This window comes from Lagenorhynchus albirostris, chromosome 3 (genome assembly GCF_949774975.1).
Source record: "Lagenorhynchus albirostris chromosome 3, mLagAlb1.1, whole genome shotgun sequence".
In the NCBI taxonomy this organism is placed as follows: domain Eukaryota; kingdom Metazoa; phylum Chordata; class Mammalia; order Artiodactyla; family Delphinidae; genus Lagenorhynchus; species Lagenorhynchus albirostris.
The window spans coordinates 94,857,215-94,876,663 of NC_083097.1; the positions used below are offsets into that span (position 1 = coordinate 94,857,215).

The 19,449-nt window shown below is 41.7% G+C and overlaps 1 protein-coding gene across 16 annotated transcripts in view; it reads left to right on the top strand.

Annotated features, from left to right (window-relative positions):
• The window catches only part of AP3S1 (adaptor related protein complex 3 subunit sigma 1), a 181,746-nt gene that overhangs the window by 89,865 nt on the left and 72,432 nt on the right, over window positions 1-19,449 (top strand). For 15 of the 16 annotated variants that reach the window (XM_060143437.1, XM_060143436.1, XM_060143424.1 and 12 more), the window contains exon 6: window positions 863-1,098. In XM_060143437.1, the coding sequence (XP_059999420.1) occupies window positions 863-991 (129 nt within the window). In that variant the 3' untranslated portion in view covers window positions 992-1,098. Of the gene's footprint in view, window positions 1-862; window positions 1,099-12,378; window positions 12,488-19,449 lie in introns of those variants that run through there. The other variant, XM_060143438.1, reaches the window with a different exon arrangement.

Below are 19,449 nucleotides of genomic sequence, written 5' to 3' on the forward strand. Positions count from 1 at the left end.
TCCAAAAGAGACTGACACAGCCGGTTTGGACACAGCTGACTACGATGCAACCGGAGCTTGGTTTCTCAGCCTCAGCACTATTGGCATGCGGGGCTGGATAATTCATCGTTGTGAGGGCTGTTCTGTGCATTGAAGACTGATTATCAGTATCACCCCTGGCCTCCACCCACTTGGTGCCAGTAGCTGCCTTTCTCCCAACTGTAACAGCAAAAATGTCTCCAGACACTGTCCAATGTCCCCTGGGCTGCAAAATCACCCTCAGTTGAGAACCATTGAAGTAGGAAATTCATTCGGAGTTCCAGAGAGAAACTTTGCACTGTCTGTAGTCTGTTTAGGTCCCTGATGGCAGTGGCACCAACTATGAGCTACTAAGAAGCATTTATCATATGCTGTCAAGAGGTTGACCTTTAAAGCCCATCTCAGTTGAGTTCCAGTCTACCCTTCTTAGGTGGTGGTCTCTTCCCTGAACACCACAGTGTTTTCCAAGATACTCATTAGGAGATTATGAAATCTATTTAGTGGGTCCCAACCAGCATTTAAAAAAACAAGAGGAAGAAGAAGAATGGAATGGAATAAAATAGTACAGAAAATGTCAGGGTAATACTTTAGGGAATAAATATTTCTTTGTAAAACTTTGGATTATATATATAACTGTGAATCCTTGCTCATATTGGATATTAACGTAAAATGTATTTCTTACCAAGAGTTGGCAGTCAAAAGAGTTTGAGAATCCCTATTCTATTTAATATATCCCTTGGACATACACTTCTCTCCTAATGTGCAGTGTATTAGTGTCTCACTAATGCTGTAACAAATTACCACAACTTAAGGGATTAAAACACACAAGTTTATTCTCTTACAGTCTGGGAGGTCAGAAATCCAAAATCAGTTTCGCAGCACTAAAGTCAAAGTGTTGGCAGGGCAAGAACTTCAGTCCTATAACTGCAAGGAACTGAATTCTGCCAGCGGTGAGCTTAGAAGAGGATTGTGAGCCTCAGATGTGATAGCAACCCAGACTGACATGTTGACTGCAGCCTTGTGGGACCCTGAATCGAGGACTCCTTCAAGCTGTGCCTGGACTCCAGACCCATGGAAACTGTGAGTTATAAACTGATGTTTTAACTTCCTAAGATGGCACTGATCTGTTATGTAGCAAAAGGAAACTAATAGAGGCATTCAAAGGATTCACTAGAGCAAAAATATAAACTATGCTGATATAGTACGTGGATATTAATATTAAAATTATGTGATTTTATATAATACTATGGAAGAATCTCAAATGAATTTTTGCTAAGTGAAATAAACCAGACCCAAAAGGCTGCCTGCTATATGACATTTTGAAGAAGACAAAACTGTAGGGATGGCGAACAGATCAGTGGTTAACAAAGATTGGGGAGAAGGGAAGAGTGTTGACTATAAAGGGACACAGGAGGGAACTTGCGGGGTGAGTGAACTGTTCTGTATCATGACTGTGGTAATAGATACACATCTCTATATATTTGTCAAAATCCATGGAACTGCACATCACAGACAGTGACTTTTACTCTGTACAAATTTAAACATAAATTTTTTAAACTAAGTAAATTACAAATCCTTACTTGGAGCTGCTTGCCCTGGAAGAGTTTTTTCCCTAGTTGGACAATAGGAGAAGCCAAAGAGAACTCTTTGTCCTAGGATTGGAGCCACCACCATGGGACTTAGCCTAGAAGTTGTGGAGAAGGTGGCTTCCTTGTCTTGTCCTCTGAACACTTCGGTCCCACTCATGGAGCCAGGGTCCAGTCAAAATGATCAAATCTAATGTAGGGCCTGGTAAAGTTACTGAATGTCAAAGATAAGCAGAATTGCTAGGAAAAGTGAGTTAAGTAGAAGAAGAGAAAAAAATCAGGTTGGCTTTATATTTCTCCGTAGTTGCAATATTTTAAAAATGTATGGTAATGGACTAGACTTGGAGACGTTAGTATGGACTCATGTTTGTCGTAATATAGAGACAGATGGATGCATATAGAAATATAGATATATGTATATACACTGGGTAGTATACACAGAAATATTTCTTTACTCTGAGAGGGTCTAGAAGAAGAGAAAAGGAAAGAAGTGCTAAACCCCAGTGGCAAAGAGCACACCCAGCACCCAGATCTTGGATTCTAAATACCATTCTTCAGTAAAGGGGAACAGGACTCACTGGAGAAATGGCTGATCCTAGGGCTGGGACAGGGAATATACAAGATGAACCTGGAGCATCTTGTGGTGCCAGAAAGCAAGGAAATGCTCAAAAAACAAGACAATGGATGTATGTCAAAGGGACTCACGGGCTATCTGAAAGAGCTCTCAATGGCCAAAGCTGAAACATTTTGAGCAACAAACTAAATAATGTAGTATTGGATTATAACCCAAAGTATAAAATAAATATCTTTGAATCCATATTGACACAAATAAATGAGTAGGTAAATAAATAAGAACAGACAAATCTCCTGTACAAAAGAATTTCAAGGGAATTCCTTGGCGGTCCAGTAGTTAGGACTACGTGCTTCCACTGCAGGGGGCCCAGGTTCGATCCCTGGTTGGGAAATTAAGATCCCGCATGCTGTACAGTGCAGCCAAAAAAAAAAAAAAGAATTTCAAATAATTTATGTAGGTGCTATACTCTGAAATCAATACAGCATAACCCTCTAACCCTTAAATATGGGCTGCCTATAGTGACTTCCATCCAAAGAGTACAGTATGGAAAGGAGGACAGGAGTGGAAAAATCTGACAAACACTGCCACAAGTGTACAATCAAGTTTAACATCATCAGCGATGAGTCATGTTGATAGCATGTACCCTGGACATGTTGCGGTGAGAGTGCCACGTTACCTTTGCAGTCTACCTCCCAAGCACCCTAACCCTAATCACGAGAACAACATCAGAAAACCCAAATTGAGGGCCAGGCTACAAAGTATCCTGACCTGTATTCTTCAGAACTCTCAAGTTCATCAAAAACGAGAAAAATCTGACAAACTGTCACAGGCCAGAGAAGCCTGAGGAGAAGCGATGACTTAATGTAATGTGGTATCCTAGATGAGATCCTGGGGCAGAAAAGGGACATGAATTTAAAACTAAGGAAATTTGAATAAAGTATGGACTTTAGTTAATAATAATGTTCATTAGTCTTGACAAATTAGTTCATTAGTTTTGACCAATGTATTGTTGGGGCCCAGGGCAGGCTGCCCCAAAATATGCCTCAATGGCATATTGATTGTTTTGAACTAAAGTTACTTGAGAAGCAGCTGGTGAAAAAAAATATTTTAAAAAACCCACTCTGACCCTGCTCTTTCCTGCTGAAAGCAGGAAATAAATCTCCCAAGTGAAGGTATCCTCCCTGTATCAGGAGGATAGAAAGCATCCTTATCACCAGTTAGGGAATTCAAGGCTAAGCTGTATAAACAGTGTTCCTTCTCCATTAGTCTGCTACCCCAAGCATGAGCCCCTTTGTTTTGTTAAACCTTCACAAATAATTGTTTCTTTGTCTAAAAATGATATATAAACAGCTTGCTTTTGTCACTTTGGGGATTCCATTTCTACAAGAACTCCATGTGTAAGAACTAAATTGTTTTTTTCTCCTGTTTTATCTGTCTTGTGTCAATTTAATTACTAGACCAGCCAAAAGAACTCAAAAGAGAGGTAGGCGGGAGATTTCCCCCTCACTGACAGTATCCTTCTAATGTAGGATATTAGCAGTGGGGACAACTGGACGCTGGGTATAAGGGAACCCTCTATACAACCATTGCTACTTTTCTGTAAATTTAAAGCTATTCTAAAATTTAAAAATACATTTAAAAAATCCAAAAGCATGTATAGTGTGATTTTCTTTCCTTCCTTTCTTCTTTCCATCCATCCAACCATATATCCATCTGTTCTTCCATCAATTCTTCTCTCTGTATTTGTACATAGAGTGTTGCCTGTAATGCTGTCCACCACATTTTTGTTTTTCCTGCAGGGTATGGATCCCTTTTTTTTAAAAAAAATTGAAGTAAAGTTGATTTACAATGTTGTGTTAGTTTTGGGTGTATAGCAAGTGATTCAGGTATATATATATATATATACACACACACACACACATATATTTGTGTGTATATGTGTATATACACACACATATATACGTATTCTTTATCAGATTCTTTTTCATTATCAGTTATTACAAGATATTGAATATAGTTCCCTGTGCTATACAGTAGGTCCTTGTTGTTTATCTATTTTATATATAGTAGTGTGTATAGTGGTGTGTATCTATTTTATATACAGTAGTTAATCCCAGACTCCTTATTTATCCCTCCCCACTCCTTTCCCTTTGGTACTATGATTGTTTTCTATGTCTGTGAGTCTGTTTCTGTTTTGTAAATAAGTTAATCTGTATCATTTTTTAGATTCCACCAATAAGTGATATCATATGATATTTGTCTGACTTGCTTCACTTAATATGATAATCTCTAGGTCCATCCATGTTGCTGCAAATGGCACTATTTTGTGTCGTTCTTTTTTATGGCTGAGTAATATTCCATTATATATATATACCACATCTTCTTTATCCATTCATCTAACCTAAGTGTCGATGGACACTTCGGTTGCTTCCATGTCTTGGCTATTGTAAACAGTGCTGCTATGAACATTGGGGTACATGTATCTTTTCAGATGAGAGTTTTCATCTTTCCCAGATGTATGCCCAGGAGTGGGATTGCTGGATCATATCTTGACTCTATTTTTAGTTTTTTAAGGAACCTCCATACTGTTTTCCATAGTGGCTGTATCAATTTACGTTCCCACCAACAGTGTAGGAGGGTTCCCTTTTCTCCACACCCTCTCCAGCATTTATTATTTGTAGACTTTTTGATGACAGCCATTCTGACCAGTGTACCACGTTTAAAAAAAACTGAAATATAGTTGACTTACAATATTATATTGGTTTCAGGTATACACCACAATAATTTGATATTTTATAGATTACACTCCATATAAAAAGTTGCTATAAAGTATTGGTTGTATTCCCTGTGCTATACATTACATCCTTGTAATAGCTATTTTATACCTAGTAGTTTGTACCTTTTAACCCCCCTCACCATTTTGCCCCTCTCCACCACCCCTCTTCCCTCTGGAAACCACTGTATCTATGAGGCTGTATATATAATTCTCTGTATCTGTGAGTCTATTTCTGTTTTGTTGTATTTGTTCATTTGTTTTATTTTTTAGATCCCCCATAAGTAAAAACATACAGTATTTGAATTTCTCTCTCTGACTTATTTCACTAAGCCTAATACCTTCCAGGCCCATCCATGTTGTTTCAAATGGCAAAATTTTGTTCTTTTTTTGGTTGAGTAATATTCCATTGTGTGTATGTATATGTGTGTATATATATATATATATATGTGTGTGTGTGTGTGTGTGTGTGTGTGTGTGTGTGTTTATATGTATGTCACTTCTTTATCCATTCATCTGTTGATAGACACTTAGGTTGCTTCCATATCTTGCCTATTGCAAATAATGCTTCTATGAACATGGGAGTGTATATACCTTTTTTTGAATTAGTGTTTTCATTTTCTCTGGATAAATACCCAGGAGTGGAATTGTTGGATTGTATGGTATTTCTATTTTCAAATTTTGAGGAACTTCCATACTGTTTTCCATCATGGCTGCACCAATTTACATTCTCACCAACAGTGCACAAGGGTTTGTCCACCACATTTTAAGGATTACTGTATCTGACTAGTGAAAATTGTGGTGATGTTCTGAACTGCTTGAATTACTTAATAATCGTGTTATTCCTATCAAAATATTAAAGTCACTATGTTTTTTTAAGTGGAGTTGGAGAGAGACGTGCCAATCCTCAAGAACTTGATAATATTCTAGTTATGATAGGAACCAACATACGTTTTCATTTTGTAAGAATTTACAGGATATTTGGCCCAAGAGAGAGCTTGCTAAATTACCATAATCCATCAGTACATTTAAATGTCGTTAGTTATATAATCTTAAAAAAAATAGCATGTTTTAAATTTTTTTCCTGTGGAAACTCCCACCAAAAAAAAAAAAAAAAAAAAAAAAAAGAAAGGATCCTAATTGTGTGACTTTGCTTTTAAGATACATGTCTTTTACAGTCAGCCACTACAGGGGGGAGGAATATTCAACTGTTCCCACTTCAATCCAGTAGAGCTCATTTCTTCTGTAGCCAAGAAGTAAAGCATATCTAAAAGCAAACAATGCATTTAATCCAGAGTAGAGCTCTGCCTAATAGGAGAGATAGGGCTGGGATCATACAAATAATTATTTCAGGTGAATATAATTGCAATAAGGAGTTGATTGTGAATAAATGAAGACAAAACTTGAGAAGAATCACTTGACTTTTTTCTCCCTATCCCCCAAAACAGAAAAGACAGCCAAATCTCTCAATTTCTAAAATTTAATGTTATTTGGAGGTAGGTTCTAAAACCTTAAAATTTTAGCACTGGAAGAAGTATTCAATAAACAGAAAAATATTCAAAGTCACTGAGTCCAACCCCCTCATGTTGCAGATGAGGAACAGAGGATCTGCACGCTCAGTTTTAAGGAAACCTGATAAACACAATTCTGTTTACGAAACAAATAAATCAGGAGGTGATACTAACTTTACAAAATGATCTAATGCAGTATTCCTTTAAATGTGTTCCCCATATATTCTTAAAGTATGATTCAACTTATAAAAATGGAATTTACCCACAACCTTTAGGAATTCATGTAAATTTAGCAAATACACATTCCTGGAATGTCTTCTGTGTACAAGGCTCTGTGCTAGGCACCACAAGCAGTGTTGCAACAGACCCCAGCTCCACTGTGAAGTAATAGGAGTTCTTGAAGAAAACATATATCCCGGAAACTGACGCTCCTCAGTAAACACAGAAAACGGAAACATTTTTCAGAAATCATCAGAGTCCAGTGACAAGCAGCAACCACCCCAGTCTGAGTCTCACTTCCATTCCCTTGTGCCCTCATCTTCCTCCCCAGCTTTCTCCCCATCACTGCTTTCTGTATACCAGGCCAAGAGCCCACAAACATCTGGCTAGAGCAAATCAAGTGTTTACTTAGGTAGATTTCCGAGGAAATAAACCAACCTACACAGAAATGAACTAGAAGGGAGAAAATATTAAAATTCTTCTAAATCTTTTACTCTTCAGTTGGCCTTCATTTTGGAGTTCTACTTTTTGGTAGGTGTGTGTCTTAGTGCTTTAATTCACCCAGATAACTGAAGTTGATACATTCTGGGTTTAAACATGAGTCTGCTGTTTGTCTTCTTAGAAGGAGTATGTTAAGATTTGACTAGAAGTGTTAAAGCCTACCTAAGTATCAGTCAACACTCTTCTGAAGGCTCCACCCTGGAGAAGGTATTTGCCTGTAGACAGTCACAGGTTGACAGAGTTCTTGGAGAATTTGTAACCAATAGTACAACTCTAGGACTAGGACTAAAATGAAAAGGAAACATAATTTAATCCTTTGTTTATAGCAGCGACACAGCCGTGTGCACCTCAGTGTTATAATTTGTAAAGCCTTGATAATTGGGGTAGAGATGATAAAAGTAAAGTGTTACTTATACCACACCAGTGTCATCCCTGAGGCAGTTATGGTAATGGAAGGATCCAGACAGATCCAACAGGAGTTTCCTGGAGATTCAATTCAAATGTTTAGAAAACACCTAGATACGTTTCTAAATAACAGATATTCAAAATGTGTCTGTTCCCAGTTCACTTCCGACAGCTCCTGTCTCCCAGCCTCACAGAATCTGCAGTGACAGCATTTTTCTTTTTGAGTGGGTGTCCAAGTTTAAAGTTTGAAGTAGTTATGAGGAAAATCAGACTGGAAGAAAAACAAAGCCCAATAACAAAAACAACTTAGGAAAGGGAAAAAAGTCAAGGTGAATTTAGATTTCTAAAGATACTGTGTTTCTGGCCAGAGGAAATAACACATTTTGCCGGTTGGCTTCGTGGACTCCAGACTGGGCCCAGAGACAGAACAGATATTGGAGCTTCTTCCTGGATTGCGTGGCCAGACTTATATCCCTTAGAATCTCCAACCATAGTTCTCTGAGAGATGGGAACTTGTCCATGTCATCTCCATTCACATACCTTCTCATTCAGAGGTGATGATGCTGAGCCTGTGCTCTCTCCTGGTGTAAATGGGGCTAAAAAGGGCACCGTGTTCATGGCAGGCCTTGGGCCCCAGGATGTCCCTTGGCAAATTCTGCCACTTCTGGGAAGACCTGTTGCTGATCAGCCTCGCCCATTCCCTCCCTCTTCCTGTCAGTCAGACCTGCTTTCCTCACCACACGGAGAACTTTCCCCTGGCTTTTTCTAGAAAGGGTCAGTGCACAGCTCTTATTTGTGTGTCTGGCCCACATCCACATGCCCTAAGCAGACTAGAAATCTCGATACGCTTGAGGGCAGGTTAATGAAACACAAATTAACCACCCTCACATTTCACAACCAGGATGGACACAGAAACCGAATGTAAAATGAATTAAAATCAAGAATGAGACTAAAAAAATTGTGAGGAGAACATTGACATTATATGTGGAAAGCATGGGGATCTGTTCCAATTCTTTTAGAAGGAGCCCACAATCTAAGAGAGATGCTCACATCTCAATGTTTGGAGCAACTTGTATGCTGGAGCAGGGGGAAAAGATGTGAACTGTCAGTCTGAGCATTTCATAGCCATTCATCTCACAGAAGAGCTCTCGGACTGATGGGAATCTTTAATTTAGTGTAGTCATCTGAGCTGGTTCTTAAAATAACAATAATTATTAGTAATCATAAGAAAAACAATTTGTATGTGTCATATTGCACTCTAGTTTTGATTGCTTTATATAAGCTTCTCTTTCGAGGGACATAATCCTGTCCTTCCAGCTAGACTGTAAATTGTAGGTCAGAGACTGAATCTTAGACTTCTCTTTCCTCTGTCAATGCTTAGGCCACCTAAGCAACTCATAGTAGGTAGCCAACACAGAATGGAACTTGAGGTACTCACACAGCTAAGATAGACCTAAATAACAATCTTCTTCTCCAGCCCCCTATTAAAGCAGGTGCATTCTCTAACTCTCCTGAACAGATAGTTCTCTTTCCTCTTACACATCACCAGAAGTGACAGACAGTGAGCGCCCCACCATCTAGTCAGGCCTGGTAATCAGTTTGTATGTAAACTGATGCACAGCCACACTGATTGCTCAAATACTGAAATGCTTCCGTACCCACTGGAAAATAGGCACTGCCGCAAGCCTTCAAATGTTCTCCCTCTGCCACCCAGGCTCCGCCCCTGGAGCTCCCAGGCCCTCTCACCATCCACATCAGTTTGGTAGGACTGCTATAACAAAAGACCACAGACTGGGGCTTCCCTGGTGGCGCAGTGGTTGAGAGTCCACCTGCCGATGCAGGGAACATGGGTTCGTGCCCCGGTCCACGAAGATCCCACATGCCGCGGAGCGGCTGGGCCCGTGAGCCGTGGCCGCTGAGCCTGTGCGTCCGGAGCTTGTGGTCCACAAGGGGAGAGGCCACAATGGTGAGAGGCCCACGTACCACAAAAAAAAAAAAAGACCACAGACTGGGTGGCCTCTACAACAGAAATTTATTGTCTCACAGTTCTGGAGGCTAGATTCAAATTCTGACATCAAGATGTTGGCAGGGTTATGCTCTCTCTGAAGGTGCTCAGGGAAGGGTCTGTTCCAGGCCTCTCCCCCAGTTATTGGGAGTTTGCTAGTTTGCTGACAGTCTTTGGTGTTCCTTGACTTGTAGACACGTTGCCCTGATCTCTACCTCGTGACAAATGGTGTTCTCCCTGTGTGAGTGTCTGTGTTCAAATGTCCCCTTTTCATAAGCACACCAGTCATTTTGGATTAGGGACCCACCCTTCTCCAGTGTAATCTCATTTTATCTATAATGACCCTATTTCCAAATAAGGTCACATTCTGAGGTACTGGGGGTTAGGATTTAAACATACGAATTTTGGGAAGGACACAACTCGACCCCTAATATAACTTATCAACTAAAGGTCAACACCTGGCACAATAGGAGGATTCCAGGACTCACTCCAGTCCCTCACCCATTCTGACACGTCCATTCATGCGAGGTAGTACTTGGTAAATAATTTGAATATTTCCTTGCTCCCAAGAAGTTCATTCAGTGCTGACAGATTGACTGACTTCCCAAGAAGTGTGTATAAATGTTTTGCTCCACATTTGGATAGCACTAGGAATGCTACAGATTAGTATATTAGTGGTTCCAAGCCAGCTGCATGCTTAGAATTCTACCTGTATTTAATATCAGCTGGTGAATGAAGAGCACCAAATGGATCTGCCTAACCCCTTCCCCAGGGTCTAAGGAAAACCAGACCCTCAGAAGCTAACGGCAGCATGCTGAAGGAGTTTCTTACAGGCTAGAGATGTTTGACATCCAGCTATGAGGGTCTCTGAATTCTTGATCTGTTGGGACGAGCCAGGATGGAGTGAAGGTGTATTTAATGATAGAAAGGAGGCCTGCAGGGACTAAAGAACTCTCTTGCAGAGCAGGGAAGACCTTGGTAACCCTCTAAGGCTTGAGCAAACTAAGGATCTCGACTTTAGGGCCATTTATTGGGATCCCAGTTCCTCCCAGGCAAATCTAGGATCTACCAACCAGGACAAAATTCCTCAACATATTTTCTCTTCCAGTTCACTGAGGGTTGTTCCCATTTCCAAGTAACTGTCACAAGTGTGGCCCAGATCCTTTTTCATCTACCTTCTTTTCTGCCAGAACATAATAACAGTTCTGCTCTTTGAATATCACTTTGCAACTTTAACATTCCCTCAAGGGGATTTCTGCTGCATGTGTGTGGAGGACAAGACATCATCTGTGTGGGGTGAACGTGCAGGGCGTGAGGGAAGAGTACTGAGGGCATTTTCAGTCAGGGCCTTCCGCAATCCTTTAGACCAGGAGTTTTCAATTGTTTCCAAGTTTAGCGAGACCAGTTCTTTAAAAAAAAAAAAAAAAAGTCTGTTTTGAATAAAGAGTGTTATGCTTCACAACAGACAAGCTTGAAAATCTCTGATACAGGCTAACACCCTCCTTCTCAGAGATGAGAATTCTGTGGTTCCAAGAGGTTTGGGCCTTACCGGGGCACTTGCAGACGTCTCTCCCTGGGAAGCAATGGACTGGATTCAAGTGACCTCTTTCTTAGCCCAAAACTCTTCCACGCCACACTGTCTCTTACTCCAGCCCCACTTAATTCAAATTGAGCTAGTCCTCTTCGTTTTCATTTTATCTTTTTATTTCTTCTACCTGTTTGGCAGAGCTGTCCTTTCAAAATAAGGTTCACAGAATCCTGCAAGTAGCTGTGGCCGCAGAAGAAGAGAACACAGGGAACCCAGAGTAAAGAGACATCTAAGTTCAAACATCTGGACAGCTGTCTCAGGCCTCTGCCTTCGTGCAGTGACAGCCTAAGATTCTGACAAGCTCTCTTGATCACTTATTATTCCCTCTGGGCCTCATGCTGAGTTCTTTGGGGAAGCTTCTGTTTCTGCAATGTTGGACGACTGCAGGGGTGGCTAACAGAGTTTAAGGTTTGCATGGCTTCAGGCCGTCCCGATGAGTCCTGCTCTCTGTCCCTTGGGTCTCAGCTCATCCCTAGAATATGGGCTCCTGACCTCTGGCTGAGGGGAGCAGCGGGTTCTAACCAACCCCCAGGTGTCCAGGTGCCTCAGGGGCTCATGGGACCTGGAGGTGGTCTGGCGTGTTCTGGGAATGTAACAACCTTGGACACCAAAAGGCTGATCCTGCTCTCGTTTCCAACAATAGGACCCTACCCTGTTCCAAGGAGAGCTACCCCAGAACTTACCCTATTTTAAACGTGAAGAGGGGAAAAATACATATGAATATGTCCCCTACACACGAACGAGTTCTGTTCCTAGAGTGCATTCGTTAAGTCCAATTTGTTCATAAGTCCAACAAAGTTAGCCTAGGTACCCAACTAACACAATCGGCTATATAGTCTGTACTATAATAGGTTTATAATACTTTTCACACAAATAATACATAAAAAACAAACAAAAAATAAAGAAAACATTTTAAATCTTACAGTACAGTACCTTGAAAAGTACAGTAGTACAGTACCACAGCTGGCATACAGGGGCTGGCATCGAGTGAACAGGCAAGAAGAGTTACTGACTGGAGGTGGGAGATGGTAGAGCCAAAGGATCGTCAGCAACAGGAGACGGAGGGCAAGCTGCAATTTCACTCACGCCTGACGTGGATGGCACAGGTTCTGGTTCCTTGCTGGATTCAGTTCTGTCTACCCTCTTGAAAAAACAATCCAGTGATGTCTGGTTCGTGGCTCTTTTTTTCTCGTCATAGATGACACGCTAGCACTGGATTGCATTCTGAATGGCTTGGTACAACCTTCGTGTACCTTTCTACATTCAGATCCTGTGCCTCAAAAACTAACAGTGCCTCCTCAAATAAAGAAAATCCCCTTGCCGTTTCCTGTGTCGTGAATCTCTTCAGTGCTTCAGTTACTTCTTCCTCTTGTCTCTCTTTGTCCTTTCTCTGGGTCTCCAATTCCATCAGGTCTTCATTAGTAAGCTCCTCATGTTGCACAGCAAGGAGTTGAGTGAAGTCGTCCTCTGGCAGATCTAGCTCCACCTTCTCGTTGAGGGTTACTAAGTTGCTGAAGACCTCTTTGGACTTCTCATCTGCCTTCTCAAATCCACGAAAATCATGAACAGGCTGTACAGTAAAGTACACAAAAGCACAACCACTTGTAGAGGATGCATGCCCATGACAATGTATGCCAGACACATGAACTAACTTATGTGATTAGACATGTGAACGCACCATTGGCATCTTTGGAAGTTTGCAACTTGAAGGTTCGTATGTAGGGGACTTACTATCCTTAATCTGTAGCAGGTGATTCAGCTACATTATTGTACATTTAGATGCAAATAAACTGTGGAGCTATGAGTGACACTTGAAGATAAGCCCTGTTGCCAAGAGGCTTCATTTGGTGCATCACGTCAGTCTGGTAATAATCTGTTTGGAATTGTAAACTGCACTGCTTGATATAATAGACTTCAGTTTTCCTTGGCCCAGTTCCACTGGGACCCCAAGGAATTTCTCATAAAGGCACATCTGAAAGTGCTCTTGTAGGTGTGTTGGAGGCCGGACATTCGACTCAGCAATGGAAGCAATGTTTCTGTATTGGACCCCAGATACCAGATGAAGGTTCAGGACATAGAAACGTTTCTTACTCTCTATCTTCTTGATTTGAGTTCCCCACCTTCAAAGAAGAAATACAAGCACACCCAGCCTTTTGAGTTGGGGAAAAAAAATGACATAAGTACTTCCCTGAATTTTTGGGTTTTTGGTCATAGGGAAAGGCAAGGGATTGGGGCAAATTTGCATGTGTTAAAGCTCTAATTACAAGGGGAAGTGGGGAAGGGGCAAAATTAGAATCTACATTTTTCCTTTGCTGGGTGGGGGTTGGGGGGAATTTCTTTTTTTTTTAAATTTTATTGAAGTACAGTTGATTTACAATGTTGTGTTCATTTCTACTGTACAGCAAAGTGATTCGGTTTTTTTATGTATATATATATGTATATATATATTCTTTTTCATATTCTTTTCCATTATGGTTTATCACAGGATATTGAATATAGTTCCCTGTGCTATACAGTAGGACCTTGTTGTTTATCCATCCTATATATAATAATTTGCATCTGCTAACCCCAAACTCCCACTCCATCCTTCCCCCACCCCTCCTCCCCTTTGGCAACCACAAGTCTGTTCTCTTCTCTATATCTGTGAATCTGTTTCTGTTTCATAGATAAGTTCATTTGTGTCATATTTTAGATTCCACATATAAGTGATATCATATGGTATTTGTCTTTCTCTTCTGACTTACTTCACTTAGTATGAGAATCTCTAGGTCCATCCGTGTTGCTGCAAATGGCATTATTTCATTCTTTTTAATGGCTGAGTAATATTCCAGTGTGTGTGTGTGTGTGTGTGTGTGTGTGTGTGTGTGTGTGTGTGTGCGCGCCACATTTTCTTTATCCATTCATCTGTTAATAGACACTTAGGTTGCTTCTATGTCTTGGCTATTGTAAATAGTGCTGCTATGAACTATAGGGGTGCATGTATCTTTTAGAATTATAGTTTTGTCTGGATATATGCCCAGGAATGGGACTGCTGGATCATATGGCAACTCTATTTTTAGTTTTTTGAGGAACCTCCATACTGTTCTCCATAGTGGCTGCACCAACATACATTCCCACCAACAGTGTAGGAGGGTTGGGGTGGGGAATTTCTACACAGCAACGGTCTTGAGGTCCTGGACCAGCCATGTCATTTGCACATGACTGACTGTTTTGCTGCATGGTAACTTTTGATACTGAGACATTTTGCCCTAACCTAAGAAACAAATCATCTTAGCCTGGGTTCTTCAATGAGTGGAACCTGAGGTAGAAGCTTATGTGCTTTGTTATCTAGTGCAATCCCAGGAAAGGAGTTGAGGAAAGGACTGAGATGGGGAGGTACGAGATCCAGTACGATAGTGCGTTATCAGCTCCACAGCTGGTGCCAAATACAACTGATTGCTCAATCTCACAGGACTGAACAGGATAGAATTTATATTCTGCCTCTTACTGGTCAAATAACACATTAACTGCCCACCTCCTTAACATCTCCCCCTTCTGGATTGTACAAATGTGGGCACTGAGTGGTCCCATGCCTCATCAACATTGAGGAGATTGAAGCCCAAGCCAAGAGCTGCAAGAGGCACAGCCTGTCAGGTTGTTGAAGACTCCATGGAGTTGGTCATGGCAGTGGAGGCTGGAAGTGGACACATGACCTCTGACTCCAGGTCTTCCCAGGCCCAAGACTGGGAGTGGATTTGACCTCAAGTAGGTGGCTCTGGCTTCTTCACTCCTTGTGCCATTTACATCTTTTTATCTTCTCATCTCTTTCCTCTCCTCCCTGATTTGGACTAACCCATCATTATGGTAGACAGTGATAGGGACCATCGAGATCTCTCTTCAAGGAAGCATTTGCTGACCAGCAGTGAAAGGTGCAATCAGCAAATAGCCTCCAGCTGTCAGCTGCTTTAGGCTCTGCCTTAGCTGCAGAGATTTGCTTTGAGCAGGGTCATGCCCATTCAGGGGCAGGCTGCATCTGGTAACTGAACATGGGCTGGCCATTTGTTTCAGGAATATAAAGCCCCAGATATTTGTTTTGGGTCAATTTTGAAGGGCCATTTTCAGTCCAGAGCTCCCCACTGGGTTGGCCTGTGCCACAGCTTGACTTCTCCCTCTGCCCAATCCTGCTTCATCCCCCTTCCTGTCACAGGTTTTATTCCTAATAGATATCTTGCATCCCAAACCCTATCTCAACATCTGCTTCGGGAGAACCCACCCACCCAACTTACAATATTGCACGCCCAGCATGTGTCAAATGTGTATGATGAACTGGAAAATTTCGGCCATTCAAGAATGTGCAACTTGTCTTTACAACCCACCCCTGGCCCCCACTGGCCTCAAGGGACCTAGTCCTAAGTCTATTCCAGGAGCAGTGGTGTTGGTGACAGCAGTAGATTTCTGATTCATATTGGCAACACCACATGTAGATATCTGGAGCCAAAGAACTCCTGGACAGAAAACACTGGAATTTCTGCTACTAAGTGTACCAAACAGTGTCTTTGGGGCATTACCATATAGGTGACCTCATCTGTATCTAAAGATTGGCTATATCTAAAGGCCAGGACATATAGGTACCTTTATATTCAGTATTTGATGGCTGTAGAATACCTGAGCCCTTGTATTTCCTCTCTGGGTTACTTACTAATGCCCTGGCTTCCATATGTGTTAGGCCAGGTAGGAGGCAAAGAGCCCCATGTCCTTCTTTCCGCCCCACTCTCTGCTCTTTCAGGGTGGCCCCATTTAGCATTACAGTGGCTTAGAGAGTAGTGGGAAGCTTTTGTGGTGGAGGTTGAGGAGATAGGCAGTAATAGAATATCTTCCCTGACAATCCCTAATTCTGTTTGCTCGTGTTGGACACTGTAGGGCGGCGTCAGAGGGGGATGCCCTGTGCAGCATCACAGCCTGCCTTCTTCCATGAGTGAGACTCACGCAGAACATGTAGGGCATGTGTATGTGCCCTTGCACCCATGTACCCCAGCACACTCTCCTTAGGAGGTTCATTCTTCCTCCCATCTAGCTGTACCTGGAGCCTCTTTGCCAGTCTACTCTCCCAATCAAAATAATATATCCTTCTTTCAAGAATAAATGGAAAGGGTGGTTGAGAATTGACCATCTGTTAGAACCATCTCCTTTCAATTTCCATGTTGCTTCATCCAGAAACAGCGTAAATGATGCAGACACACTGACAGGAAGCTCCCTGTTTGCTCCATATCAGAGCTCAGACCTGATGTGGTGTGTGTACTTCCAGTATTGGAAATTCCTCCCATGTCCTGCCCTGTTGACTCATTTTGTGGAAATGAGAATTGTTGGGAGATCACTGTCTTAACTCAGTGAATTGACAAGAAACTAGGCCAATGAGACCCAAAGGAAGACAAAGTGCAGGCGCGGGTAAGGTAGCTGCTTATGGCAGCAACAGATGGGGCTCATCAATGTAGAATTTGTCTATGAGACTGTCATTTCATGTTCTCCTATGTCACCTGTGTCTCCATGAGGCTAATGATGTCATGGAAGAAACCCATCATGCATTTTTTTTTTTTTTTTTACGGTACGCGGGCCTCTCACTGCTGTGGCCTCTCCCGTTGCAGAGCACAGGCTCCGGACGCGCAGGCTCAGTGGCCATGGCTCACTGGCCCAGCCGCTCCGCGGCATGTGGGATCTTCCCGGACCGGGGCATGAACCCGTGTCCCCTGCATCGGCAGGCGGACTCTCAACCACTGCGCCACCGGGGAAGCCCCATTCTTTTATTGTTACTTCCACCCCTAGTCCTTTAGCTAGGAATCATGTAATTTTAATTTTTCTCCAAGAGAATGCCCATCTGGTCAGATTTCATACAGTACTCGGTCTTTGTTCTCTAAATCTACAATTAATTATAGAAAATATTTACATTTCAACAATTTTAAGAACAATTCATTTACTCTTTTTTTTCAATCTAGTCAAATTTTATTTCCATTTTGTGATGTTTATCACAATTGAGAAAATCCTTGGTCCTTTCTAAATCAAGATAAAAAGAAACACATAATAAGGTACTACATTATATAGATCTCATCAAGAGAGTTACTGTTTAATCCACTGACTGTGAAAAATTAGCTTTACATACTTTTTCACCGGTATCCCAGCAGAAGTACAGACCTTTTCATATGACCTTTGAACAAATAAGAGCCTCAGAGCCCAGCCACAGATTTTTGGTTTTATATAATATATGGATCTAAGTCCTAGCTCTGTTTCCGACCACAAATTCCCTCATGGCTCCTGGTGTGTTCTTCTGGCTGCTGATTTCACAACAAGAACATCAGCACTTCAAGGACACAGTGTCTCCTGGATTCGTCAAGGGACCCTGCCCTGGCCTGGCTTCCTGATGGCATCCACATTGGTCACTGTCCTCACATCGTTCACTGTCCTCTCCTCTCATTCCACTCCACCCCCCTTTTCCAGATGTTCATGTATTAATACTTGCCAGATCCTTGCTATTATTGCTCTTTGGGGCCCTTTCAGAATATGAAGTGGGCAAGTTTACAATTTAAAACCTTACGGGTTTTGAATTTTCAGGTTGTGAACGTAAACCTTTTGGTGATTACTCTTGTCCAAATGCAGCTCCCTGCCCTCATTGGGAAAAAAAATCGTCTCCAAGGACATTTGGACATGAAGTAGCTCTTGCAAAAGAACATATTGTTGGTGACTTGAGTGTAAAGAAACCAGAACCATATGGATTACATTTGCTTTTAAATGAGCATGGTCTTTAAAATGAAGGGAGTGAATGAATTATTTGGTAATATCCAGTTGAGAGGTGGTCAATATTAAAGTATTTGAACAGTAAGGCAGAGCACCAGGCCTGCTTTCAGGATTCTCCATCCCCAAGCAGCAGGGAGCTTCTGTATTTGGTTCTGTTGAGGCCAATCCCCAGCTGTGAGACCTGTTGTGCAACGCAAATACTGGCTTCGGTTGGGAGACCGCCGCTGACCAAAGACATTATTGAGTGGATTGAGTGGTGGGTATTAAACATTCGAAGCAATTGTAGTATATTAGCTGCCAGCCAGTCTTTGTAAATAGAAATCCTACCTAAGTGACCGTGGGCAAATCCCTTTGCTGTTCTGGCCTATCTCCTCATCTGAGTGAACATTAAATAAGAAAATGTACGTGAAGTGCCAGGTTCAGACCTGAAACATTTATGACTGTGCAGATTTATTCGATTCCTCAGTAGAGAGAAAAGTGAGTTTTTAATCACTGCAGCAGAAAGAATGACCATAGACTTTCTTGTATCAGGCCCAATCTGACATAGATGTGTGTTTTCAAGTTCGACACAATGTGTAGAGATTGGTCAGTGATCTGATTTTAAAAGCATCTTCAGATCATCAGGTGGGGCTTACCAGCTTTCTCTTTAGGTATCATCAGTTGTTAGTTTTCCCTGGATTTTTGTCACCAAAAAGGCAAACCAGAAACAAGGAGGGAAGAAATGCCAGAAATAGGATGAAGTCATCCAAAATATGTGATACTGTTTCACAAATACAAATATCTTAGAATCAACAAGGACAATCTTCTAGAGGATGCAAAATCACAAAAAGGCAATCAAAACATCTGTGCAGAGTTCTAAGAGGAGGCAGACGGACCTGGGGTGGGTATGGGCTGATGATATGGACTATCTTTATGTTTCAGATGTTTGGTAGAAGTGAAGTGAAAATCTAAATTTGAAATTACTAAGAATTATTGAGTAGTCCTTAAGTGCAGGACAGTGGGCTAGCTGGGGTGGGGAATGCAGGCACTGAGATGAGCCAGCCAGAACCTGCAGTCAACAGACAGAATTCAAGACAGTACTGGAATAACAGCACCATTATATTATTCATAACCTGCCATCTAGCCCTGTGAAGAAAATGAAAATCTTTCTTCTATGTCTAAACTTGTGCAGAGTTTGCAGCCTTTTTGAAATCTGGTCTGATGCATACATCTGTCATTCTAAAACAAGCCCAGGTCCCCAGGAATAGGGACTTTAGCTGGCCCAAGAGCATTCTCACACCCTTTGTTTCTTGGTCACTTTCATAACCTCCATGGCTCTTTCACAGTCACTGCAGACTCAGCATGTGTATCAGGTGATGCAATATTTCTTTCGGCCACCCAACCAGGTTCCTTCTGTCTTCCTTCTCTTTGTCATTATACTACAGTCTCCCACTGACCCAAGTAGGTTGCCTTAGAACTATCGTAGATCATTCTTCTGCATCATTCCCCATTATACTAAATTGCC